We start from the raw sequence: 26915 nt of genomic DNA, 5'->3' as shown, positions 1-26915 counted from the left end.
TTGATCTCCACTTTGATCCCCCCCTCCCTCCCTCCTCGCCCCCTCTTCCCCATCGCCTCTCGTCTCCTGGCCAGCGGGGCGTGATTAGGGTGATTAAAGTGTCAGGATAATTTATCCGGATGCGTGACTCGAGGTGGCCTTGATGGCGTTACAGTACTTGCAGTGTTACATGTCTGCCTTTATACCTGAACCACGCGCACAGAGCCCTTGTAGAGATGTGAGATGCGCATTACATTTCTATTATATCCGAATTTAATGAGAAAAAAATATCAAATCAAATTCGCGCAGGTTTGGGAATCCAAATTGAAAATTAGGAGACTGCAAGCAGTGGTACAAAAGGATACATTAAACTAAAAACTAAACGATTTTTATTCACTAGGTAAGGCTCCAACTGAGCTATGTAGTTCTTTTTCAGAAGCGACACGGTTATCACAAATGATAGCTCAACGAAGTGGCTGATCATCGTGTGGGAAGTTATAGCAGCCATATACTCCAAACACGTGATGTTGATTCTGAATGTGGAGGGAAAAACCGGATGACCCGGAGAAAAATCCACGCGACCACGGGGAGAGAGAGACACGCAAACTCCAAATATACAGCAGCAGCAGGCGTCAGGGTCGGGATCGAAACCACGACCTCCTGTATACATGGTGAGGTAGTTAACATCTCCTAGCCACCGTGATGATGAAGAGAGAGACACGCAAACTCCAAATATACAGCAGCAGGCGTCAGGGTCGGCGGTCGAAACCACGACCTCCTGTATACCAGGCGAGACATTTGACATCTCGTCACCGCAGAACGCAGTAAATTCTGCACTATCACCATTAACATCGCCTTATAGAGAACGCGCGATCTCGACAGAGCTCAGAAGCGAACGTGTTTGTCCGATTAGCGAGGCTTTCACGTCGCGCGATGCAACGGATTGAGAACCGCTGGGTTCAAATTCTCGCACCTCTGGAAATTGTCCACACGGGGGCGCCTTTAGCGCGTGTGTGGCGTCCACGTCAGGTTCAGAACGTCACGCGAATAATGATGCGGTCCTGTTACCCAGGTGGGTGGGGGGGGCAAACCTCATTGAATCTCAATCCTCATTTTTCAGGAGGTTGCTGCAACATTGAGACGTTTGGCCAATTAATTGAGCGTGGGAGGACACTGGCGTCATCTTGAATCATAATCGTCCACGATCCGTCCGCTGCTGGATGAAGGCCTCCCGCCCAAGTGGTCTCCATCTCTCTCGCTTTCGTGTGGTAGGCAACTGGAGGACCACAGAGAAAACCCTCCGTGCATACCAGAGGCGGTGGGGGCGTGTGAGCAGGGCCGTCCCTAAGGACAGTGTCGGGTTCTCCTGGTAGCAAAAGTAGCTACACATGCTACGGGCCCCGCACGTTCAAGGGCCCCGCGCTAAATGCTTTCAAGCTATCAATTCCGGTTCAGTGATTCTACACTTGCTCTATTACTATAGTACTATACCGCCTTTAACTTTATGAACGACTGGGTGTTTAAGGTTAGCGATTTGTCGTATTATCTGGCTGTATAGCAAATGAAAAAATACGATTACTTTACTATGCAAGTGAAAAATGTGTTATTTCATTTGAACCTATCTACGTGAATTTACCGAAAGACCCAAAGAATATAAAAAAATGTGTGTTTTAATATTTATGTTTTTTTTAAATCTAGGGCCCCTTTATAACATATCCTATATACCCCGCACGAGCTTCATCCGGCACTGCCTAAGGGGGGGGGGGCGGTGACGGGGTTCGGGGTAAATCGTCCCACAAATTAAACCATAAGTCTTCTTGGTTATTTCGGTAAAGTCACGTAGAAGGGAAATAATAAAATAAAAAAACCATAATTTTACTTATATATTTTATTATTTCCCTTCTACGTGACTTTACCGAAAGATCCAAGAAGATGAATCCCTGCAGTTACGAAAGCTTTAAATCGAAAACTAAACCATAGGTATTACATCTCACACCGTGACGTCGAACCGCGCACCCCCCCTCCCCCATAGTGCGGGGCCCGGGGCGGTCGTGACAAATTCGCCTTCGCCGAGGTTACGGCTCTGGTTGCTGGAGTGGAGAGTGCGGCTCTGGAGGGGAGTCGAACCCCGCTCAGTGCAGTACAGCAACGTGGTGCAAAGAGCAGATGCGCCCGGAGGATCGCGAAAATAATTATTCGCATTTTTATTATTTTTGTAATTGGAATGAAAACCGCTGTGGTCTTACGTCATTTTGTGTTTAGTCATCTGTGCCCAATGCGCATATAAAGGAGTGGCTGATAGCCCTACCGCGTGGGCTTCCACGGTAGTGCCGTAGCACCCATGTCCGACGTTTCGCTCCCCGTGGTGGGAGCCTCTCCAGGACCTGATGGAACAACACGAAAAGAAGGGATAGCGTTGAGGCCATCCTGCATTTTTCGCCATAAAAAATATAAGAACCCCAAAATCTCTCGTTCTCAGCTCGGGAGTGGCCAACGGCGCTTTGCCTCGGAGGTTTTGTCTTGGAGGTTGAGATGTCCCAGGCGTCCGTCAGATGTTTCCTTATCTCTTGCCGGTACAAGGGGAGATGGGGATGCCTTCGGAACCTGGCGCTGAGAAGCAGAGGAGAGGAGGAAGAGCGATGGTGGGCCGAGGGAATGTGTGTGGGCGTGTGGCAAGGAACAAAGCGGAGCTGTGCGTGCGAAACCCCTTCAGTTTGACCACACACAGTGAGGAGTTTCGTGTCCTGTCGGTCAACCCCGTCGCACTGCACTACGTATCTTGAACTTCTTTCGCACCATACGTAGGCAACCATGCTAATAAGGGGGTGGCGGGGTCAGGACAACAAACGAAAACACAAACAGCAGTTCTAAAAAAAAAATCGTTTTCAATTTGGATTTTAAAGTTCAGATATTTCGTCACCGATGTTAGTGGCCGTGTGGGGGAATCGAACTCGGGTGGCTGAGGTCGATTAGCATGGTTGGCTACGTATGGTGCGAAAGAAGTTCAACATACATACAAACAAAGTGCAGTGCGCTAACCCCTATGCCACCGCTCCACACACACAAAGATCCCCAAAGGGGTGGGTGGCCAACACCACGCACGGCCGCCTTTGTCTCCCCCCAGTGGGTGATGTGTACACACCACACCAGGTTATTTATTTGAGGCTGAGTCGACCGTGCGGGAGTACCAGGACCGGTTGAGATAATCGTCACCGGCGTTGGCTGTGTGCGGGGAATCGAACTTGGGTCCGCCAGGTTCGTAGCGCAGCGCGCTAACGGCTGTACCACCGCTCCCCACACAGAGTCATCGGTCATGGTCACAGCCACCAATTGTAACAACAACAACGAGACACAACCATTTTCTCAAACAAAACCAGCGGGGTGTCCTCTATTTTATAGCACAGCATTTTCAAATCTCGTCGTGGTTATTTCACGCGTTCGTGTTGTTGTTGTTGTAACAAATATCGTGGGTATAGTTACGACAACAACAAAAAGTCACGACCGCGGGTGTTGGAGAAGATGATGATGGTGGTGGTGGGAGGGCGCCTTGACATCCACGCACGGCGCTTGCTCACTGCTTGATCAAAGACAGCAGTGGCAAGACAAGGAGGTGTGGGGCAGGAGTAAGCGGTTGTCATTGGGAGGGAGGTGGGGGCTAAGTATAAGCAAACTGAGCAACGTCTTGAGTACATAAACACAGTAGCTCATTAGGTCTCCCATAATATATTATTGGGCGCACACGGTGGAGAGATGTTATCTCCCTCGCCTGGTATGCAGGAGGTCGTGGCTTCCATCCCGACCCTGACGCCTGCTCTATATTTGAAGTTCGCATGCTTTCTCTCTCTCCCCGCGGTCCCGTGGATTTTTCTCCGGGTCCTCTGGTTTTTCCCTCCACATTTACAAACACGCGTTTAAATTATTTGGCTGCTACTGGAAATGTCCACGTGACAATAAGCCACTTCGTTCAGCTATCACTTGTGGCCAGGTCGTTTCTGAAAAAGAGCTACATAGCTCTGTGCGCCTTATTTGGTAAATAAAAAAATAGTTTAGTTTACGGAGCCATAGTGGTTTTTTGGGGCTCAGTCATGTGCAGGGGCGGCCTGGATTAGCTGCCTGCAACTGGCAGAGCCCGAGGCCAACCATGAAATCCGAGTCCCCTCCTCAAAACTCCAAGGGCAGATCTAGGCTGAGGTTTTTGGTAAATTGGGAAACATTTTGCCCCTATGTTCCGTTCAACGTGTTTTAAGCGTATTTATTTTTAAACAGAGACAATTATTCGGTTTGTCCGTCCATCCGTCTGTCCAACCAATGTTTCTGAGATCAGATAACATAGAGACACGACATTTTCAGCATAGATTTGTACACGACAGCTAGGCAATATTTAAGTCCGATTTATGGTATTTACTTTTGCAGTAAATACAATATTTTACGTGAATATATACTCTTTGGTTCTTTTGGTAAAGTCACGTAAATATAAAAGAACCAAAGAGTATGGATTCCTGCAGTCACGAAAGCTTCAAATCAAGATTTTACGTGAATACATTCTCAGAAATGTTGAGAAATGAATAATAATTCATATTCCCGCTGTACGCGCACGGGAATTGAAATGACACCCAAAAACTACGGCCACGTGACCCAAACCAAAAACTACCACCATGTGACCCAACCCAAAAACTAATACCACGTGACCCAACCCAAAAACTAGTATTGATCATTATAGTGGCTACAAAAACCTACATTCTAAAGGGAAAAACGGTGTGCGAAATTCAATTAAAATTTTAACAAACATTAAAAAGCCCCAGTTAATTAATCTCTCACATCCCGGTCATGCCTGTATCTCTCTTTCATGTAACTTCTTCTCCTGTTATTCTCATTTCACGTACACCTCTCTCATCTGTACAATCTCAATTCTCTAGACATCTCTGTGTCTTGTCATCTCCCTTGCCTAAACAGAAAGCCCCCCCCCCCCACCGACAAAAGAAAACATCATTACTACTTCGGCTCCCCAGTGCTTCTGTTTTCAAGAACTTCACTCATTGATTCCTCCGACCCACGTTGAGGACTCGGTTAATTAGACTCGTGGAGGGGGGGGCGAGTGGTGGGGGGAGGGGGGGCGAGGGGTGGGGGGAGGGGGGGCGAGGGGTGGGGGGAGGGGGGGCGAGGGGTGGGGGGAGGGGGGGCGAGGGGTGGGGGGAGGGGGCGAGGGGTGGGGGGAGGGGGGGCGAGGGGTGGGGGGGAGGGGGGGCGAGGGGTGGGGGGAGGGGGGGCGAGGGGTGGGGGGAGGGGGGGCGAGGGGTGGGGGGAGGGGGGCGAGGGGTGGGGGGAGGGGGGGCGAGGGGTGGGGGAGGGGGGGCGAGGGGTGGGGGGAGGGGGGCGAGGGGTGGGGGGAGGGGGGGCGAGGGGCGTGGGGTGGGGGGCCAGGGGTGGGGAGAGGGGGGCGAGGGGTGGGGGCGAGAGATGGGGGGGGGGGCTTCGGTCCTGGGTTGGCCACGGGCAATAATTGAAAATAAATGAATACAGGGTTTAAAAAATTAAACATTGAAAATCAATAATTATAAAACTAATTATTACATTTCGATTTAAAGCTTTCGTGACTGCAGGGATTCATCTTCTTGGTTCTTTCGGTAAAGTCACGTAGAAGGGAAGTAATAAAATAATAAAAATAAAACATAATAAAAAATTCTCACGACGTTTCGGCCACATGGCCGGCCTGCTCTGGACCAATTTCTCGACCACATCAATTCCATACACCCAGCCATCAGATTCACCATGGAAGTCGAAAATGATGGCAAGCTACCCTTTTTGGATGTCCTAATCAAAAGGAGACCTGATGGTTCAATGAGCCACTCTGTCTACAGGAAAGCCACCCACACGGATGCTTATCTAAAACCGGATTCCCACCACCATCCATCCCAGAAGAATTCCCTCATCAAGACTCTATATCATAGAGCCCAATGCATCTCCGACCATGAACACATTTCCAGTGAACTCAAACACGTACGCCAAGCTCTTAAGGCTAATGGTTACTCCGACTACACAATCCGCAAAGCCATCACTCCAACCATCAAGAAGGATCCTGTTGAGGAGCCTTTCAAGACCATCACCTTACCCTACATTGCTGGGGTCACAAAAAAGATCTCCAAAATCCTGATTAAACACAAGATCCAGGTCCGATTCAACACAGTACATAAAATCCGTGATCTGGTCCCCGTCTGTAAAAGATGTGGTTCCAGACATACAGTATCCTGGCGTCTACAAACTAAGTTGCCTCTGTGGTAGCAGTTACATTGGAGAAACCAAACGACATGTCTCGGACCGCATCCGTGAACATAAGGCAGACCTGAAACACGGTAGGACAAACACCTCAGCCGTGGCAGATCACTGTTACAATTCAGTGGGCTCACATGACATTGACTTCTCCAAGACAGAGGTTCTCTGCAAGCCATCTGGCTATCATGAGAGATTCGTTCATGAGGCGATCCACATATACAAACACAGAGACAATTTCAACCGAGAAGATGGATTCTGGCTTAGCAATCATTGGAAGGACGTAATAAACCATTTCGGATCTTAACTGATTGTGTTCACGTTTACGGTGACTTTCAGACCGCGTTCCACTCACTGGCATGGTGCAGTGTGCAGAGTAATGTATGGTGTCGTAATTGTATAGTAAACATATAGCAGTGTGATACACATTAGGGTGGGTAGAATAATACATAGTGTTATATTAAAATGGATAAGGCAGCAACTGCAGCAGCAGCAAGTGCAGCAGCAGCAACTTCAGCAGCAGCAGCAACTGCAGCAGCAGCAGCAGCAACTGCAGCAGCAGCAGAAACTGCAGCAGCAGCAGTAACTGCAGCTCCCTTTGATGCTGTTAATCCTGCATAATTCATATGCAGTACTAATCACATTCCTGCATTTCCCATACATATGCTAAATTCCTTTTGATATGCAAATTCCTTTGTCTATGCGCCCAGCTTATATATATGCTCCAAGCTCGTGTGCTGTTTCATTCAGACTCTGTCGCCTCGACGGACCTGGTTTTCACCTGAGGACGGCTGCTTGCGTTGTGGCCGAAACGTCGTGAGAATTGTTTTATTATGTTTTATTTTTATTATTTTATTACTTCCCTTCTACGTGACTTTACCGAAAGAACCAAGAAGATAATTATTACATGACTCATTTGGTGATGCTGCATTTTATATATACATTCATATTTTTGGTTATTTTAAGGCCGCAGTGTTATTAACGAATGTTTATTTTTTTTGGGGGGGGGGGCGAAATATTACATGAAATCATGATAACATTTCTATTATTATTAAAGATCACATTATATTATCACAAAGCGCCGGGACTTGAATTCGAACCCGCAGACGCGCAGCCGCCTCATCTCCCGCCAACTCCCCAGCCACGCGGGCCTGAGATTCCGCGCCCCGCCCCCTCCGCAAGTTGCAACCAATGAGCGGCCAAAGATCGCGACCGACCTCACGGTCCAATCGGGAAGGGCCTTCAGTTCTCCGCGCGAGCGCCCGCGCTCTGTAGGCCCCCCCATCTCGACTAGGAAATATAACCGCGTTGTCGAGCACGGGGAAAAAAAAAACACAATTTGTTGCGTTTTTTGTTCGTTCCCGCTGGTGTGGCGGTGTCGGAAAGGGACCCCCCCCTCACCCCGCCCGCCCGCCTACCTCCGCCGCTCATGGCAAAGGCGATGGCAACGCCGGGCAGCGTCAAGGACGAGCTCCTGGTGTTCGGTTACGCGTGCAAAGTGTTTCGCGACGACGAGAGAGCGAGATCGCTCGATAGAGGAGTCCACCTCATTCCGTGGATGGGCGACGAGTCCATCCGGATGGATAGGTCTGTCAACAACCCCCCCTCACCACCCCCTCTCCTTTCCTGCCCCGGAACGAGCGAACGAACATTTCGCACACACATATACATACATAACAAAAAAAACCCGCCACTCGCAAACAAAACTGCCGATAAAACGCGACTTCCATCGCGGACTTTCTCTCTTTCGCCGCTGCGGTTGTAAATGTTTTTGTTGTTTTTATACGCCAAGTTCGTTGCTGCTGATGATGATGATGTTTTTAGTTTCGCATTTTGGGCCTACCCACGTCTCCGGTAAATGTGTCGCGACCACCGGTCTTGCCTGGTTCCCCCTGCCCGTAGGCCCGCGCCTCGCGCCCGCAGGGATGGCTCAGGCGAGACCGTAGGCTCGTGCTCCGGTGCCGACAATTGTTTTCGTGAGGGGAATTCCGTGGGAAGGTTCGGGTTCGTGGGGTTTTTCTTTAAATTTAAACCTTTGTTGCAAAGTAAAACGCCGCTTCTGCTGCTAAAAAAAACACCAACACAAATATATCTTCATGTTGTAGATACCTGCCTGAGATTGTGTGTCTGGCAATACGTAAAGTAATAGCACTTGCGGTAGTGTTAAAATCGCGCCAGTGCCCACATTACCCCCTCCGATATAAACCAAAGTCTTATTTTTACCCATTCTCCGATTATCTCCCAGAAACCGAAGTCTTCTATTACCAATTAAGTTCGTTAATCCACTGCTGGATGAACGAAGGCGGCCTTCCTGCGGTCGTTTGAACCTCGCTGGTCAGGTGCGGGATTTGGTGAACTTTGAGTGGCCCCCTGAATCGGTTCGGCTTTCGCTCGCCACTGATGTTAGCCGCGCACGGGAATCTTAACACCTCGCTAGAGGGTGAACAATGCAATGCCATTAAAGCATTGTGCCAACCACGCCACATTTCCCCCCAGCCCGCGCCATGCATTGTAAAGTCCTTTTCATCAGAATATCTCAATCAGCCCCGAGACACACAAACTCGCGGTGGGTAGCTACAAGATTAAAAGAGATGTTTGTAAAAAAAAACAAGAAATTCGCTTGCGTCTTTAATGACAACAACAAAAATAACAAAATAAGATAAGGTAACTATAATCGGATGGGTACAAAGTTTCTGTAACTTTCTCGACTTACAATGTGTTTGAGTTTTGGTTTAACGCAGGTGGTCGAGGCATTGCAGTGATTGTGTGACAGGTTCACTGGTCAAACGAGCGGTAACGGTAAGAAACATCTAAACATGGCATAACAATATATCTCTACAAACTACAGTATGTATCACAGCATATATACCATGATGAAACACTGCCCAGATTATATAGTTGTTTGCATTATTGCCATCAGTTAATTGTAATGCCTAACCGAGCTAGAATTGTATGACTACATGTTGGTTACAACAGCATTTTAATGTTTTTTCCCACGTACTAAAGACACTGCTGTACATACGATGTTGATATGCTTTTCATGTAAGGACACACTGACCTCACCCCCTGAAAGTTAAATATACTCGCCAATAGCGAGAGTTAAATTTGATGGTGGCTTCGTAATGTCATAATTACCTAGACGTGACACGATGTGTTAGCCCCGAGATGCCTTAATAAGCGTCGGTGTTTTTTCATTTAGCGTTGGAGTGATGCACAAGTTTGTACGATTTCCACTGTACAGAGCTGCCCGCTGCAGTAGCAATTTTCCCCGTTTGTCGTTTTCTCTCCGGTTTTCCTGGCGCGCTTCGAGGTGCCGCAGGGAGTGGGTGGGGGGGTAAGTATCGACGTGAACCGGACCGACCGGTCCCTGAGGCCCCCTAGCACCGCTAACTCCCTCTCCCCTGGCCCCCCCCGATCCCCGCCTCTGCCGCCGGCAGGTACGACGGGAGGGGTCACCTGCACGACCTCTCCGAGTACGACGCGGAGTACACGTGGAACCGCAGCTACGACCTCTCGGAGGAGGAGGTTCGCATCGAGGCACTGTGCGACGTCGAGCGCTACCTGGCGCTGACCACCAACCTGCTGGACGAGGAGGCGCGGCATGGTGTGACCCCCACCCTTGCCCGCCACGAACCCCACTTACCCACACACCGCCCCTTGGTGTGGTCATTAGATGCCCACTAAATTAAATCCGCAGACCACCTTGGCTTAAAGTTCTACGGGTTGTCGTTGACTCGTCTTAAGATCAACTAGATTGAAAACTGATTTCTTAGATTGCAGACTCATTTCTTTAGAACTGCTTTTTGTGTTTAGTTTGGTGTCCTTCCCCCGGCGCCTCTGATTAGCAAGGTTGGCTACATACGGTGCAAAAGAATTTGAACATGCATACAAACTAAATCTTTTTACGATAAACATTATTTTTTACCAAGTAAGGCCCACTGAGCTATGTACATTTTTTTTAGAAGTGACCTGGCCACAAATTATATCTGAACGAGGTGGCTTATCATCACGTGGAAACATAAATACTAATGTAGCATATAATTACAATAACACACATTACAACTGATTACCAATCTACAACTCACATCGTAACAATTGCCTGATTACCAATCTAGTATATAATTACAATACTCCCTCCCCCTCAAATCGTTGCACCTGATGAGTTAAATGATGACGTCACCCTGCTGCTGCTGCTCCATTTAAGACCGGGAGCAACAGCAGAGCCTCACCATTCTGGCGAATTGCCCGATGATGCTGGATGCAATTACCAGCGAAACGTCGTACTCAAAAATTGTAAATGTTGTGGTTTCACTCTTCAACATACCGATGGGCTAAAGTAGTGAACTATTTGTCTTTTGTCAACGTGACACTTTTTTGGTGATTGGCCGTGTCGGGTGGTGGAGGGTTATGACACATTTATAAATAACGAGATTTAACCCCAAAACGTTTATTATGAATTATTATGGAGGAGATGTAGTTGTAGGCTTAGTTCATCTGGAGCTCATCCGGAGTAGATGAGCGTAGACCTAGTTTGTGTTCTGGTCGTGATCAAGATAGTATTCAGGATCACGATTCGGTTAAATACTTGATTCCTCTTCATCACATTTCTATTTTCATCGTTTTCCCATCTATTTCTCGCTCTTACAGTTTTGTTAGGTCCCTCGGCTTAAATTTAAGAGGAGTGGATCGCCTTTTATATGCCGTATAAATGTAATGAATGCGGCAAATTATGAATTGATGCATTGCGACATGCCTTAAAATTGGATGTAATGTTTGCAATGGCCGGTGGGATCTAGCATCAGTAAAGTAGTGACAGCTCGGAGGCCGACATCAACAGCATTGACTCCCATGACCTCTGTATGTTAACGTTGTTAAGTTTCGTGCGGCGAAATTAGTCAGTGGAGAGTTGATTAAGCAAAAGTTTTGGGCTCTTCTCGTTTTAGGCTTGGCTCATGAACAAGGCTGAATAAATTAAACATCTTTCTGGCCATTCCAGAGAGGGTAGTATGCAATGAATATATTTGACATTTTAAATACCATCAGACCTGGCCACGAGTCAACGATTGGGGTGATCTGGTGGGCATAAATAACCCTGAGTTTCCCAAAACGCTGACCACCAATCTGTTAAGTGGACATTATGATCATTTTATATATTTAGAATTTCCAAATATATTACTCTAACAATATTGGCGTCGGACAAAGTCCGTTCTTAAGTCTCACGGAGACGGTGAGTCCTGTCTAACCCACGCAAGCAATTATTCGCATGTTTTCTTGAAAACCTTCAATAGCCTCTTTTTAGCCTTTACACGAGGGGGAGGGCACTTTTCCTCCACGCTCTGCGATGAGATTGCTAGATCACAGTCAAACCGATAGCGTTCTATTAATTCTCAGAGCTATCATTCGGCCGAATAAAGTACGAAACTAGATGCATTAAAATGATGATCGCTCTTTGAGCGGTCATCGGTGACCAGACTGAGTACTGTGAACTCGCTACCGAGATCCGCGCTTAATCAACGGCAGCCGAAACCTGGCCTCGAACCCAGAACCTCGGCAGCACCGGTTTCGGCTCCTCGCCCTCGATGCTGTTTAATATTTCAAGTCCCCAAGATAACATTTAAAATTTTTAGTACCCCAAAGTTGCTGTGGTAGACCAATAAATCCCTGCCCCAGTGTTCTGCTTGCGGCATTGTAAAGGGCCGCAGCAGACCTCCGTGATATCTCATTAATGCCGTTGGTCTCGCATGGCTGCGAAGTTATTGTCTTTATTGTCGCTGTCATCGCCGCGTTCGCGTAAAACGACGACGCTTTTGTTGACTCTCGTTTCGGCGGTAGTGCGCGCGTGCGGTTTCTCCGTTTTTTTTGTTTCATCGCATTAAATGCCGATGCAGCGTTTACTGGCGGCGCTTTCCACGGGCTTGCCGAGGGTCACATTCCCCTTGCGCGCGTTGGACCGTGGCAAATCTTTCCCCCCACCGACCCACCCCTCGCGCGTGTTCCTTCGCTCTCGCAGAGGAGGAGTACAAACGGCTGCACCAGGAGCTGGCGGAGGACGGCGCCTACCGAGCCGTGGGCTTCTCCTACGGCGATGAGTACTACGACCCCACGCAGCCCACGGAGGAGGAGGACGCGCACCCCAAAACCCAGCCGCCGCCAGCACCCGCCGGTAACGGCGGCCAGAGAGAAACCACGTTGCCGTTTTTGCTTCCTCGTCGGCCCTCTTTTATCGCCACTACCGCTGCTGCTACGGTCACGGATGTCACCGTGCTGTAATAGCCAGCGCACCCGGGCATGCACAACAGATGCAGTTAAACGACCGGTGCAAGGATATTAATATCACTGCATCCCCACCCCCCACCCACGCCACCCTGCCTTCTGGCCACCCAGCAGTATGAATGAGTACACCGCGGTTAGTCGATCGGCAGGTTGCGTGTGGTGAGATGAAGTGTGGATATGCCCGCCTCTTCCAAGACGACCGGCAAGCGTGGAAGAGAAGGCCAAATTACCACCATGCTGTGTTCAACCACCTTGGTCAAGGACTCGGCATTTCTCTTGCTCCTGCTGTCCTCGCACTGTTCGACCTTTGAACTGCCGTTGTCTTGTTTCTCTAGTTCCTATGTACACCTGAACAACCATGTGGTCAATGCACTGCCGGATAAAGACCTCGCTACGCCATGCAGGGCATGGGCATTTGCAGAGCACACCTCGCTGCACGCCGGTCGGTGTGGGTTGATGAAGGCAGGGGCCATCGGCACAAGAGCAGTACAGTACAACAATAGCTTTGCTCCACTTCACCCCCAAAAACTCGGCGCCCTGCAGCTTGCAACGTTGACGGTGGTCGCCACGCCAAGCGCGATCCAGGCTGCACGCTTCCTCGTCTTTTTGCGACGGCATCAATGGTGCCGTCTGTCGCTGGCTCTGATTGGCATTACAGGCTTCTGGGTCTGTGCCCAGCTACTGTTGTTTAACGATGAGATGCCCGCGAGCTGCATTCATGCCAGGGTGTCGCTTCGCGTCCCGGAAGTCAAGCGGCTTGGTCCGAGAAATCTTGGGGTCGTGTTTTATACATCGCAACGCAATTGGAAGTTATTAAGCGTCAAAAAAAATGCGACCTCAGCCCCCACATGCTATATAAATAGACGACCCTGCGCACCATAATTGCTTTTATTTTGAGCAGAGGGGAAGAAGGAATAGAAATTCTGCAGGCCCGTGAGGAAGGGAATGCCAGGCGACGTTATTGTCCAAAGTGCAAGCGAGGACGTGTCATTTTGGTTCGCCCTTCGAATTCTTGAAACTGAAACTTAATTTCTTTTTATTTTACCAGCTAAAGCCCACTGAGCTGTATAGCTCTTTTTCAGAAGCGACATGGCCACGAATGATAGCTCAACGAAGTGGATTATCGCATGGACACTTATAGCAGACAAATACTCTAAACGCGTGGTGATTTTTAATGTGGAGGGAAAATCCAGAGGACCCTGAGGAAAATCCATGCGACCACGTGGAGAACACGCAAACTCCAAATATACAGGTGTCAGGGTTGGTATCGAACTTATGACCTCCTGTATACCAGGCCAGTTAGTTAATATTTTTCCACCGTGGCGCCCGTCCTTCACCAACCCGCACTGATCAGCACGGTGAGGTATGGTCAAACAACCCCCATTGCTGACACTGCGTTTGGGGAGGCCTTCATCCGCTGGTGGATTGACAAAGCAGCTGTGTAAGTTATTATTCTCAATAAGCTGCAATTTGGTTTACGATTGTACTTCTGTTCTGTTTTCTGTATGCATTACAGGCCAATTGCAGTTTATAATGCACCGTTGCAGCTCCGATTCTCATTAACCTTGCGTTTTCTTCCCCGCACAAAATAACCCATGACCGTACTTTTTTCAAAGAGTCTTGACATTTTCGTCGCCAACAACAAGCACGCCGCTCCCTTGTAAACGTCCCGCAAGCCCATTGACTGCGGTCCCCTTCGTGATTGTGGCCGCCACTGTGGCTCGGAGATGTGAACCACCTCGCCTGGTATACAGGAGGTTGTGGGTTCGATCCCAACCCTGACGCCTGCTGTAAATTTGGAGTTTGCATGTCTCCCCATGGTCACGTCGATTATTTTAATCCTGGAGTCCTCCGATGATTCCTTCCACATTTAGAATCAACGTGCGTATGGAGTATTTGGCTCCTATAATTTTCCGCATGGACAATGAGCCACTTCGTTCAGCTATCATTCGTGGCCAGGTTGCTTCTGAAAAAGAGCTATACAGCTCAGTGGGCCTTACCTGAAATAACCATAGTTTATAGATTGCCTTGACAGAGTTTTATCGTATGCGATGTGTTTTTTTTCTTCTCATCTGTCGGGAATTTTGTGCCAGTTTTGCCTGCAGTCGAGAAAAATCCCGAGCCGGAGGTGAACGAAGAGCCGTTCATTGCCCCAGAAGAGCTTAAATTACCCTCGGGCATGGAAGTGGTGAGTGCAAATATGTCGAATCGCTTAATGCACGCCGACCATTGTGGCCATTGATGCTTGCCGGTTACGTTATATATTCGGAGTGAAGTTAAGTGGGTCATTTTCAAATCTCTGACCTTGGGTTGGCATTTACTTTCACCGTCATGGTGGCTGGGCCCCCTTTGCTTTGATCGCAAGTCTGGCCGGTCTCCCCAGCCCCCCCCACCCCCTGTAGATTCACACTGATAAAATTGATGGGCTTCAGAGGGAGACGGTAGGGTTTGGCAGGGGAGGGGTGTGGAGGGGGGCACAGGAAGGATTGAGGGTGGGGGGGGCTGCTGCGCGGGGAGGAAAGTGAAAATAGATGAAAGGAAGTGGCTCCCTGGTTATCAGTGTGAGGTGACCTTTACAACGGCCGCGCGTGGCTCTCGCGGTGCCAGAACAGATTGATGGAAGCAGGGGTTAATGACGGGGTCGCTGCACATGGCGGGCCTGTGATGAGGTAATTTCCCGCGGCATTTAAAATTCCACCCCGGCCGCCCGCAGCACAGCGCAATAAAATGTTTGGGCCGAGGGCCTGGGTCGCCGCCAAGTTTGTGTGTGCCGCCGTGACTGCTCGGTGTTAAAACTAATTAAAAAAATTGGGGTGTTTAGTGGTGGTGTGGGGTGGGGTGGGGGGGTTTGGAGGGCTTGCAGCAGAGAGAGAGGGGATAGTGGCAGGTGGTGGTGGCGGTGGTGTATGGGTGGACCTGGAAGTGGGAATCTAGTTTGGAGAGATTGAAAAAAGATCGTGTATAGGTGTGTGTGGCTCGTATCAACATTTAATCTTTGAAGTGGCGGCGGCGCTCACTGTAAATGCAGAATCGGTTGTGGGTTTAATGCTGCTCGAGGACAGCACCTTTCCGAGCGCTTAAATTTCCAGACGTGTCCAGAAAGTGTTTATTAAAATTACACATTCGGCTGCGAAGGGAGCGTTGTTTTACATTAACATGAAACTGCATCCATTCCGTTGATTTAAACAAATTGGGTAGCTCCCGCGTGTGAAGGGAGCTTGCGGCAGCCACCTGCACGTAATTGGAAATATGCTTTGAAATAATGCCCCCCGCTGGATTGCTACTGGAAAGAACTTCATTGTTATCCACTTCTCCCTTCGGTTTGCAAGATTCATCGTTGTGATCTGCAACGCTTCGCTTTTAAAAGTTCCGCCTCGGGAACGTCTTCTTTTTCTGGGTTTAAAATAAATATGAAAGAAATGTTAAACAAAAAGGCGTGGCGACCCCTTGCAACTTCATGCTCACGCCACTTCTGGCACAATGTGACACCCCCTCCCCCCACTGGAGGAGAGGTCTGAAGAACTCCTCGAGGGAGCCTTCGGCCTGCTCGTCGGCCGCTGGTTAGACATCTTAGAAGGGCTGGAGATACCCACGTTTCACACCACCGCACGTGACCCGTCGATGGATTAGCTGCAGCTTGAACCCTTTTATGCCGCTGGGTGGAGATCGAATCCAACCGGCGGCCTCTAGGTTGCAAGTTGAGTGCGCGCCAACTATTGTGGCACCGCATCGTCCCCTCCAAAAAATAAATCAATCCCCCGTATTTTTTTTATTCTGTACATATTTGCACATTCCCACTGTTATAAAGGGGAACCTATTTTCAAACAACAACATAATTTCAAGTCTCAATAAATAGCGCAAAATAAAGTTACTTTTTCGCTTGCCATAATGGCTCACACATTTACAGTTTGTGATTTATATGCGGTAGAGTTTAGCTGCTCGCCGAGACCTCTGCGGTTTGTCCCGACAGACCATGACTGTCCGCCAGCGACGCAAAAAAAGTGAAAGCGCGGGTCACCTATTTGGTGGTTTCTTTGTTGAAGCCTTCAATTGCTTCTTTTCTTTGCGGCTGCCTGAGAAATCTCCATCCTCAAAGTACAAAGCGGCGCTTTGTACTTGGGTTGTTGTAATATTCGCGGAATTCTGGCGCCTGGATCGTGGATTGCGGAGCTCCTCTTCTGCGGCCCGTAGCCGCGATTCACGATGGTCGATAGAGAGGTTGCGTGTTCGTCGCCGAGCGAGCGAGCGAGCAGACGGGCCGGATGGGGTCGAGCGGTCACAAAGATGGCTTTTGTGCGAAATATTAGCTCTCCAGGCCACTTGCTGATTTTTTTTTCCTCTATCCTACTTTTAACTTCACGAGGGGAAAACAGTGATGCTGTGGGCGGACATACGCAGAGGCTCCATTTACAGCGAGAGTTACGGATTTTATCTCGCGCTCTGTAATCGCTCTCTCCTGATTGAATTGACGGCATTGGCGGCCTAAAGACGGCACGGCTGCAGAGGTGACACGGGAAAATCAATGTTGCTGCGGTTGTTCCCTGTGAGAAAAATGTAAAACTCGAGCGGAGAAAGTGGGAGAAAACATGCGCATCGTTTGAAGATTTACAGTGGGCCCCGTGATATAAATTGTCACTTGGTTAGAAGGGTTATGTATTCATGGGTATAATTACAACATTTATATACATACGTGCCACATTTTAGTCGGGTAGTATTCCACTTCTTGTGATTCATTGTATGCAAGCATACTTTGTATTCATTCATTCATGTCTATTATACGCGGTATATTTATACATTTTGGCTGTGATATTATTTGTGCTTGGTATTTTAGCACTTAAATATGTTCAGTGCTGCGGTTGTGAAAATATGTGGTGTAAGAATATGGCTTTGTTGTCGTGCCCTTGTTGTGCATAATTAATTTGAAATAATTTGCTCATTATGTAGTTAAACTCGCTGTTTTTTTTCCTGCACAATACGAGCGGAGGGAATGACTCCTATTCTGTTAATAACTCTGAGCTGAGCCAGTGCTGCAAATTCCATATTCCCATGACAGGGGAATTGGTTGTCCATAGGACAACTAATGTTGACTTTCACACAGTATTACTCGTTTTACCAACCTTCGGAATTGACTCTTCACCGGGATTTGAGAACCCATGACTTACCGATTGTGAACCACGGCGCTCTTATCCACCAAGCCACCCAGCCAGCCAGATTCATTATACAATACTGAATTAAATAGACCATGTAATGTAGCCATGTTCACGATCGACTTTATACAAATAATAATAACAATAATTACGGACTTAAAAAACATAATCCGGTGATGGGTGAAAGCCTTCCCTTACGCCGTATCGATCGTGGTTGATGTTAGAACATACTTCACCGGGCTTGTGAAAGGGGCAACCTTGGAGGACCGGATCGGATAGCGCTCCGTTGCTGATGTCAACTGTGGCCTGGAATCCAACTCGTAGGGAATTGCGCCGGACAGAGATGTTGCCATTCCCAGCGATTTGTTCCAACCACTGCGCCACTACCACTGCGTTAGATGTACGCCACTTGACGCGCAAATCGTGTGTGAGTTATGCGCCAGATTCGCTCCTCGGCAAAACGGACAAAACACAATGCCTTGGTAATTTGCCTGTCTCTTGGCAGCTGCCCCTGTCTGTAGTTGCCTCCCCTGGCTCGCCTGTATTACAGAGTCTTCTCTCGAAGTCCAGGCTAACGACCCTCCTCTTATTTCCCCTGCTTGTTTATTGACTGAATCTTAATGCCTCTGTTCTTACATTACAGTGCCATCACCCCGTTTCCCGCTCACCCGCAACCGTTAAATGAGACCACATCACCTCGATGTTCCAATCCCTTCGCTGACTCCCAATCCAATCTCAGATCAATTTTAAGATCGCACTCTCCCCTCTTCAAGATCCTCCACGGACTTGCCCCTGCCTCTACCTCTCCCCTCTCATCTCACTCTACTCCCTTCCACATACTCTCCCACCTCTCATCTCTCTCTACTCCCCTCCCACACACTCTCCAACCTCTCATATCTCTCTACTCCCCTCCGCATGCACTCTCCCACCTCTCATCTCGTCTCTCCCACACGCACTCTCCCACCTCTCATCTCTCTCTACTCCCCTCCGCACGCACTCTCCAACCTCTCATCTCTCTCTACTTCCCTCCACACATTCTCCCACCTCTCATCTCGTCTCTCCCACACGCACTCTCCCACCTCTCCCTACTCATCTCTTTCTCCTCCCCTCCACACACTCTCCCAACTCTCCCCTCTCATTTCTCTCTACTCCCCTCCACACACTCTCCCACCTCTAATCTCTGTCTACTCCCCTCCGCACACTCTCCCACCTCTCATCTCATCTCTACTCCCCTCCACGCACTCTCCGCTCCAGCAACCGAGGCTTTCCATGAGAGCCCCCAGTCGACCTGCGCTCGGCGGGGAGACACCACTCATTCTCCTCGGCTGCTCCCATAGAATGGCTCAAGAATGGCTCAACACTCTCCTTGTCACCTTCACCCTTGGCTGACTGCCTCTCTCCACAAAATAAATATTCCCACAGTTTTTGGTACAGTGTGTTGAAAAAGCGGGGACCCGCATTTAGATTCCTTGTTTTACCGCCATACTGTGTTGCATTGCGGCCTCTCTCCGTTGTGTCAAAAAACCACATTGTGTCATAATTGAACTATGCGATGGAATTGTCGGAAAATCTTTTGCTAAAATCGTCCGAATAAGGGGAAAGCGGCCAGGGCGTGCGGCAGTACTGCTTCTGTGCGTGCCGACTGTGGGCCGTGACTTGTGCCAGCCAGGTAGCGCCCTTGCCCTCTTCGTTGGCGGTTCGAATCAGGCAGGCTGCCCTGGTTATTTCTGCGGGGGTATTCACTGTAAGATATTTACTCCGTCTACTCCCCAGTGGGATGTTTAATGATCCCCATGCGCCATTCGGAATGAGTAGGCCATCGCGTGCCGGCTTGTTGGTTCCGAGCTTGGCCAATTTGACAAAAAAATTGCTCGTTTGGGATTACACAGAACAATAATTGCCCCCCCCCCCCTTTCTGGCAGACAAATTCCCATTTGCAGGCCGGATGCCAAGTCGCCATGTGTCGTACAAGGACAGCTGCCACTGGGCGTGAGGCGAGAGGGGAGGGGTGTGTGGGGGTGTTAGTTGTGGAGGGATATGGGGGGGTGTCGGGGTGGTGTCCTTACGAATGCTTGAGACGGGATGCAATGCAAGGGGTTGTGTAAAGCCCTCTTGCGAGGCCCCCCCTTCCCCCGACGTACAGGCGGGGATGCTGTCGTCAACTAATCGTTGCAACAATTCCTCGTTTAATGCGGTGGTAGGTCGATGCGTTCACCGCAAAGTGCCGCGTTCAGCAAAAAATGCGTCAAACGTAAAACAGTTTCCCCCGCAAAATGAAATGATGGGAAATTTTGACGAGATGCGGCGTACCGTGGCACACACGCGGTGAGATGGTGGGACGAATTAACTGAGGGTAACGCCGCCGCGTTACTGGTTTATTCTGCTTAACACTACCATTCCGCTCAGCCGTGCAGCTCAAGAAAGTAGTTTGTCGTTGACCGCTCAGAAACTGTCTTACAACGGGCACTTTTCCGCATTATACCGTACGTATGTACGTATGTATGCTGAACTTCTTTTGTACTGTATGTAGCCAACCGTGCGAATCGGAAGTGCGAGGGAAGGATGAAAAACTAAACACAAAAGCAGTCCTAAAAAAATATTTTTCAATTTAACTTTGTAGGCGTTATATCTGTGCGCGGTCCGCGTTCCCTCGTGGGAGAACCTCGTTAAATCGTAAAACGCGTCATACGAAGGCCACGCGCAAAGCGAGGACTTGCCTCACCGTTATTATTACCGCACGTGACCAGCGCACGTTGCGTCGGTCACGCCACAGCGACGCCATTGACGCTTGCGACTCCCCCCCCCCCGCCCTTGCGACTCCGCAGCCGGCCACGTTCAAGACACACGCGATCGTGGAGCGCACCGCGGGCTTCGTGTGCAAGCAGGGCACGCAGTTCGAGATCATGCTGAAGACGAAGCAGGCGCGCAACTCCCAGTTCGACTTCCTGCGCTTCGACCACTACCTCAACCCCTACTACAAGCACATCCTGAAGCGCATGAAGGACGGGAAGTACACGCACATCCCCGATCCCAAGCAGCAGCACAAGGCGAAGGGTGAGCGGCGGGGGGACATCGCTTCTCGTTCGCGGGCGGGCGGGAGGGAGTGGACGGGTGGGCAGGCGTGTTTTGACTGCGGCGGGTCATCGTGTGGCACGTTTGGTCTTCGCGTCGTCGTTCGTTACGGGTGTGCAAGGCTTATCGCGATTACACTCCGTGCAGCGCAGGCAATAGCGGTAGTTTCACAGCAGGGGGCGGTGTTGCGATGTGGTTTTGCCCATTTATAGGTAGCTTGTGAGTAATTGCCTTAACTTCCATAATAGAGGTTTTTTTAGGTTAGATCGGGTAAATATATAAATCTTCGTTAAACCCGGCACCACCCAACACAGCAAACTAGTAAGGGTTGTCACGTAAACAGAACGTGCCAATTTGTCACTAGTACAGCACACCGGTGTGTTGGAGAGCCAAGCCTCAACATTTACTTGCACCGTAACGCCGAAACACACGTGGCCTACATCACGGAAGCCTCGTTTTTTTGACCGCAAAAAAGTGCTATTTCTGGCAAAAATCGCAAATTTTTGGGATTTGGGCCCGACCTTCATATTTCAGGATTATTCGGGAATAATCCGAAAATGGGGGAAACACATCCCCAATACATGCGTGTATCACTCGCAGCCGTCGTTCATCCGGGCTGTACGGTCTCGTTGGACGCTCCAGCTCGATCTGCGCCGAGTGCAGGCGACAATTTCTCTCGATTACACGGGGGAAGTGTTACAGCCGGGGGCGGGGGTGGGGGTTGGAATGAGCTGGATTAAACAAGGGGTTCGACTTTATTTTGTCCAACTGGGTGAGAACTCCAGGGACTGCAGGACACAGTGTCTCATTTGCAGAAGTGACCTAGGTCACCACAATGACAAGAAGCAGGGGGTGATTCAAACCACGTCAATTAGGATGTGGAGCGCATTGTTTTCCAGCATTGTGGGTGTGAAAGCACGTAAGATCGTGTCGCCTGTTTACGGGCGTCTCTTTAAAGTAATTGGTTTTCTTGCCGACTCTTGAGGTCACGTTGGCACACGAGGCGCCTTTCTTGGCACTCATAAAATAATGTTTTCAGCTCGCTGGATGCCCTGTGGTCTATGCGGTTCTTCTTTTTGTCTAGCAGTGGAATTCCATCCCCTCTGCACTTTTTCAGGTTTTTTTTGCTTTTTATTGTCAATGTTTCTGATCCGTGTGTCATAGCGGAAGCGATACGCACACTGACGAAACACATTTCTTCTCCCGAACGCGTTCGTTTGACAACCATTCGTATTAAAACTCAACTTGTTTATAGGAGATAGAAAAAACAACTAAAACTGAAAAAAATTAACAAGTGAGTTATGAGAAATTTTCACATCGAGCCCGCTCACTTGACAACTTCGCCCCCCCCCCCGCTTTGCGGCAATGTTTCTCTCCCGCCAGCGTCCAGAGCGAATTCCGCGGACGAGGAGGACGAGGACGATGACGACGATAACGAGGGCGGGTACCTCCACCCGAGCTTGTTCGCGTCCAAGGCGCAGTCCAACAGTCGCCTCGAGGAGCTCGTCAAGGTACGCGAGGCGTGAGCGGTGCCGCGGCCCGTCGACCCGCTAGCGCGAGCGTCCGATTGGAGGCGGACATTGCCCAATCAAAACAAACGGCTCTCGCGTTGTTTGCCGTGTACCAACGCCCGGCGATCCGGTACGAGTTTGAAGCTTTGTTCACGACGACAAGCTCATAAGACAAAGATCCTCCTTATAGCCTCATCAGACTGTTGGGGCAACTGCTGTTAGCGAGCACCTATGAAGGGCTCTTTGGTACACGAAGAAGCGGGTGTCCAGAATCACACCCAACCGCTATTGCCTCCCCAGTGGCGATGTTTACTCATCGCGGCAGTTACTCATTTGAGGTTGAGCCGACCTAGGGAAAGCCCAGGACCGGTGCAGAAAATCGTCACTAGTGTTGGACGTGAGCGGAAATTGAGTTCGGGTCGCGGGGTTTGTAGCGCAGCACGCTAACCACACACCCTCTACTTGCCGAATTCCCACAGCAATTCTCTCTCCCCCCCGCCCCCCCCCCCAGTTTATTCACATTGTGCTCTCGGTGTCGTGTCACGAGACGTACAATCCACTTATGTCCCATGCCTACAATGGCAGTGTTGTAGAGCGGGATCGAACGTGGGTTCATGACGCCTGCATATTTGGAGTTTGCGTGTCTCTCTCTCCTCGTGGTTGCGTGGATTTTTCTCCGGATACTCCGGTTTTTCTCTCCACGTTTAGAATTTGTCGTGTGCTTTAGCGTATTTGGCTGCTATAAATTTCCACTTGATTACATGCCACTTTGTTGCGCGATCATTTGTGATGGCTAGGTTGCTTCTGACAAAGCTATACAGCTCAGTGGGGCTTACCTGGTAACATTGACGCTTGTGTTGCGCCCGAAACGTCGTGATTTATTTTATTTTACACCTACGTGACTTTAATAAAATAGTTAAAATAGTAAAAAATTGGGTGAGAGCTGCCATTAAGATCTCTTCACACACTCGGGGGCAGCACTTTCCCATCCACCCCTGCCGCTGGGAGCAATGTCCTTCGTGCGACGGCTGAACCGATGTTTATATTTCATCGCCCGGAGACCCACATTTAACGCCATGGTGGCTTTTTCGTGCAATTGTTGGCGACCGGGCTGAGACAGTTAACCCGCTGCGCTTGAGAACCCGAGTTTGCCCCCATAGGCAACTGCCCCCAAATTCAAACCCAGGAGTTTGGCGGCGCCAGCTCCGGCATGCTCTGACCGTCGGCGCCACCCGGCCAACCTCTCTGAGTCGATCAGAAATGCACGGGAGTGACGACGCACGTTACTCCGATGTCACTGGTGCAATAGCGACGCGGTGGCTAACTTCCACGTTTGTTTTCTCGTCAACGAGACTTCGCACTTGGGCGTTGGACTGCTGGGAACGCACGGGCTGGGTAGATGTGTGCGGGAAAAGAGATTATATATATATTTTTTGGCTTCCCTCTTCCTCGAAGCCCACTTCCCCACCCCCCCCCCCCCCGCGCTGCTTCGTTTGGGGAAGGGAAAGAAAGAGAAAAAAAATGAAGTGAAACGTGCGGGGAATTGGTTGTTTTGTTCTTCCCTTTAGCTCGTTAGATCTCAATTGCCCGCGCACAGCCTAACTGCGTGCGTAGACTTGACTTAATGAGGGGCAAAGGGAGCGCAGTCTTGGAATAAATCGAGTGCGCCTGTTCATCGCGCGGCCAACTTTGCGACGTCTCTCGACTCAATTGTGTTTGGACACTTTGCAAATTGAAATTGTAATTGTGTTCCGCGCTCTTAATGCGCGATACAGCGCGAGCAACCGACAGCGATTGCTTCGTTGTACAGTGCCACGTGGCCGCACGCGGCTCGCCTGACAAAATGCATCTCAACCCTTACCTCGGCCTCCGTGTTTAGGCTATTGATTTGAACAAGTGTTGGCACAGCAGATTTGGAGCGGCTAATGTTTGCATTATTAAAGCCTGGTTAGCAAATTACCGCGTTCAGCTTTTTTTTTTTTTTTTACGGGGGTTCCACCTTCACGATTGCCGTTGCGCCAAAAAAGACCGCTCTAATTATCTGAAAATTACCATTTTTATTTCCCATTCTATGCTCGCTGACGGGCAGAACCATTAAGCATCCCACGGCACCGGTCGAGCGTTATCGGCCCAGCCAAAGCCACGCTCAGCGCCCCCCCCCCCCCCCCCACCTTCTCCGCTTGCACGTTTCTTAATTTGTCAGGGACAGCTTTGGCCAAACTGACACACTCTCCGCGCGAGTCTTAATTAAAGTCTTTGTTTACAAATGCGTTTCAGCTGTCGGCCAGTGCAATCCAGTTCTGTGCATATATATGTATGTTTATGAAATAAACTTTTTTATGTATGTTGAACTTCTTTCGCACCATACGTAGCCCACCGTGCTAATTAGTAATGCATTCGAATGCCATTTATTTGTGTTTATGAATCGTGACATAACCTAATTTTATTAAACATGTTCTTTTGTGGGTTGGAACGGTGGTGCCGTAGTTGGCAGATTTTTGCATCAGTGCCTCGTACTTGGAGAGCCGGTGGTCCTGTCCCCCTCCTTCTTCGCTAAGCCAGCTCTCACCACCATTGTGAAGTATGGTTAAACAACCCCCACGACTGACAAGGGTATTGGAAGGCCTTCATCCAGCAGTGGATTGACGAAGGGCAGCAAATGTGAAGAAATTTCTTTTAAATTATTCCGAAAAGCTCAGCGACTTTGAAGACTACTGCAGAACTGTTCTACGTGAGGGTGATTTGTCAACCTATGCCTTTCTGATGATGACGATGATGATGATTGGCAGCTGCTGTCGCATGGCCTAACGCGTGCGTGTGTGAACTGGTCGGCCTGCCGTCGTCGACACGCAGCCCCTAACGACGGTGGATCCCAACCACCCGCTCATGGCCATGGCGCTGCGAGCACGCATGATCGCCGCCGAACCTGCGGACGCCCTGGCGCAGCCCGACAAGAAAGTCAAAGCTCCCCCGGCGGTGAGAAGAACTGTCCTCTCTTCGCCCGACACCCGTGAACCCACTCTCGCTGTGCAGTGGACCTCCCTTCTTTGCGCTCTCTCTCTCTGTCCAGTGATCTTCTCTCCCTTTCTCCTCTTTCCACGATGAAAATTATCTCTTAAAGTTAAATACTCTCCGATGCACTTTGCTCTGTGCAAAGAGGGGAAAATTCATAACCTCAAAGGTTTTACGTGGCATTTTCCTGCGCGGTTAGAAAATGAACACGTGTATTGTCTCATGGATTATAATTAACTCCTTAAGGCTCACGATTGATGCATCTTACAAGGTGTTTACATGTGCAAGCCCTTATCCTTCCACTGCTGGAACGGGGCCCTGTCCCCAAGCCATGCAGGCCGTGGGGGTTATTTGGCCGAACCATACTTCACCACGCTGGTCAATGCAGGTTGGCGAAGGTGCGGGGAGCATAGATATGGGGACATAAAGTATAGTACAACAACAGATATTTTTTTTTTTCCCTCGTACTGCAACTCGACTGTCCATGACCTGGCGGGGCTGTCAGTTACTGCATTCCACACAACGTAAGAGTCGATTTCTCTCCGTTCACACAGCTGCAGATTATTCACCAACCACAAAGGGTTAAAACGCAACGGAATCGTTTCCGCCTTTCCCCGCTCCCCCACACGCGAATCGAGACGAGCGATCGGATCGTGGAGTTGGGCGAACGGATCTTTGGTTAACCCCTTGGGGGCGACTGTCACTCGATCAACACCCAGGAACCGACAACCCCTCCCCCGCTCGGCGTCGAGCCTCCAGTCCCAGCTGGTGCGCCGAACGACAAGGGCCCCACCCCGTTCGACGCGGACGAGGAGCGGACGACTGAACTTGCGCCGGAGCAGGAGGAGGAGGAGACGCCGCCCACCAAAGCGTCCGCTGCAGGTGAGGCTCTCTCACCTGGTCGAGTGTTGACCTCCCCCCCCCCCCCCCCCCCCCCCCCCATACTGCCTTGTGACTGGTAACCCTTGACCTTTCGATTTAAAGCTTTCGTGACTGCAGGGATTCATCTTCTTGGTTCTTTCGGTAAAGTCACGTAGAAGGGAAGTAATAAAATAATAAAAATAAAACATAATAAAATAATTCTCACGACGTTTCGGCCACAACGCAAGCAGCCGTCCTCAGGTGAAGACCAGGTCTGTCGGGGACCTGTTCTTCACCTGAGGGCAGCTGCTTGCGTTGTGGCCGAAACGTCGTGAGAATTATTTTATTTTGTTTTATTTTTATTATTTGATTACTTCCCTTCTACGTGACTTTACCGAAAGAACCAAGAAGATGAAACCCTTGACCTATGAAATGTCACCACGATGGCGCTAGCGACAATGTATCTGAGGATCCATCCTGTCCACGCCCCCCTGCCCGCCCCCCCCCTCTAGCTACCTCGCCTTGTTTGCAGGAGGTCGTGGGTTCGATCCCGACCTTGACGCCTGTAATATTTGTAGTTTGCATGTTCTCCCTGTGGTCGCGTGGATTTTTCTCCGGGTCCTCTTATTTTTCCCTCCACATTTAAAAACATGTGTTTAAGAGTATACGGCTGCTGTAAAGTACTACATAATGATAAGCCACTTCATTGAGATATCTTTTGTGTCCAGGTCGCTTCTGAAAAAGAGCTATTATACCTGGTAAAATAAAAAGTTTCGTTTTAAGTTTAGAGTCG

General features: G+C 49.6%; 1 protein-coding gene across 1 annotated transcript in view; it reads left to right on the top strand.

The window, feature by feature from the left end:
• The first annotated feature begins 7479 nt into the window (after positions 1-7479).
• The window catches only part of SFSWAP (splicing factor SWAP), a 50883-nt gene continuing 31447 nt past the window's right edge, over positions 7480-26915 (top strand). The window contains exons 1-8 of the mRNA XM_061561118.1: positions 7480-7833; positions 9684-9850; positions 12257-12409; positions 14613-14707; positions 20492-20720; positions 22122-22249; positions 25103-25225; positions 25981-26143. Of these exons, the coding sequence (XP_061417102.1) occupies positions 7676-7833; positions 9684-9850; positions 12257-12409; positions 14613-14707; positions 20492-20720; positions 22122-22249; positions 25103-25225; positions 25981-26143 (1216 nt within the window). The 5' untranslated portion in view covers positions 7480-7675. The remainder of the gene's footprint in view (positions 7834-9683; positions 9851-12256; positions 12410-14612; positions 14708-20491; positions 20721-22121; positions 22250-25102; positions 25226-25980; positions 26144-26915) is intronic.

Source organism: Lethenteron reissneri, chromosome 27, assembly GCF_015708825.2.
Source record: "Lethenteron reissneri isolate LAM-NWPU_2019-01 chromosome 27, ASM1570882v1, whole genome shotgun sequence".
NCBI lineage: Eukaryota > Metazoa > Chordata > Hyperoartia > Petromyzontiformes > Petromyzontidae > Lethenteron > Lethenteron reissneri.
Note: the sequence above shows the minus strand (reverse complement) of the source record. Positions and strands in the feature narration are given on the sequence as shown.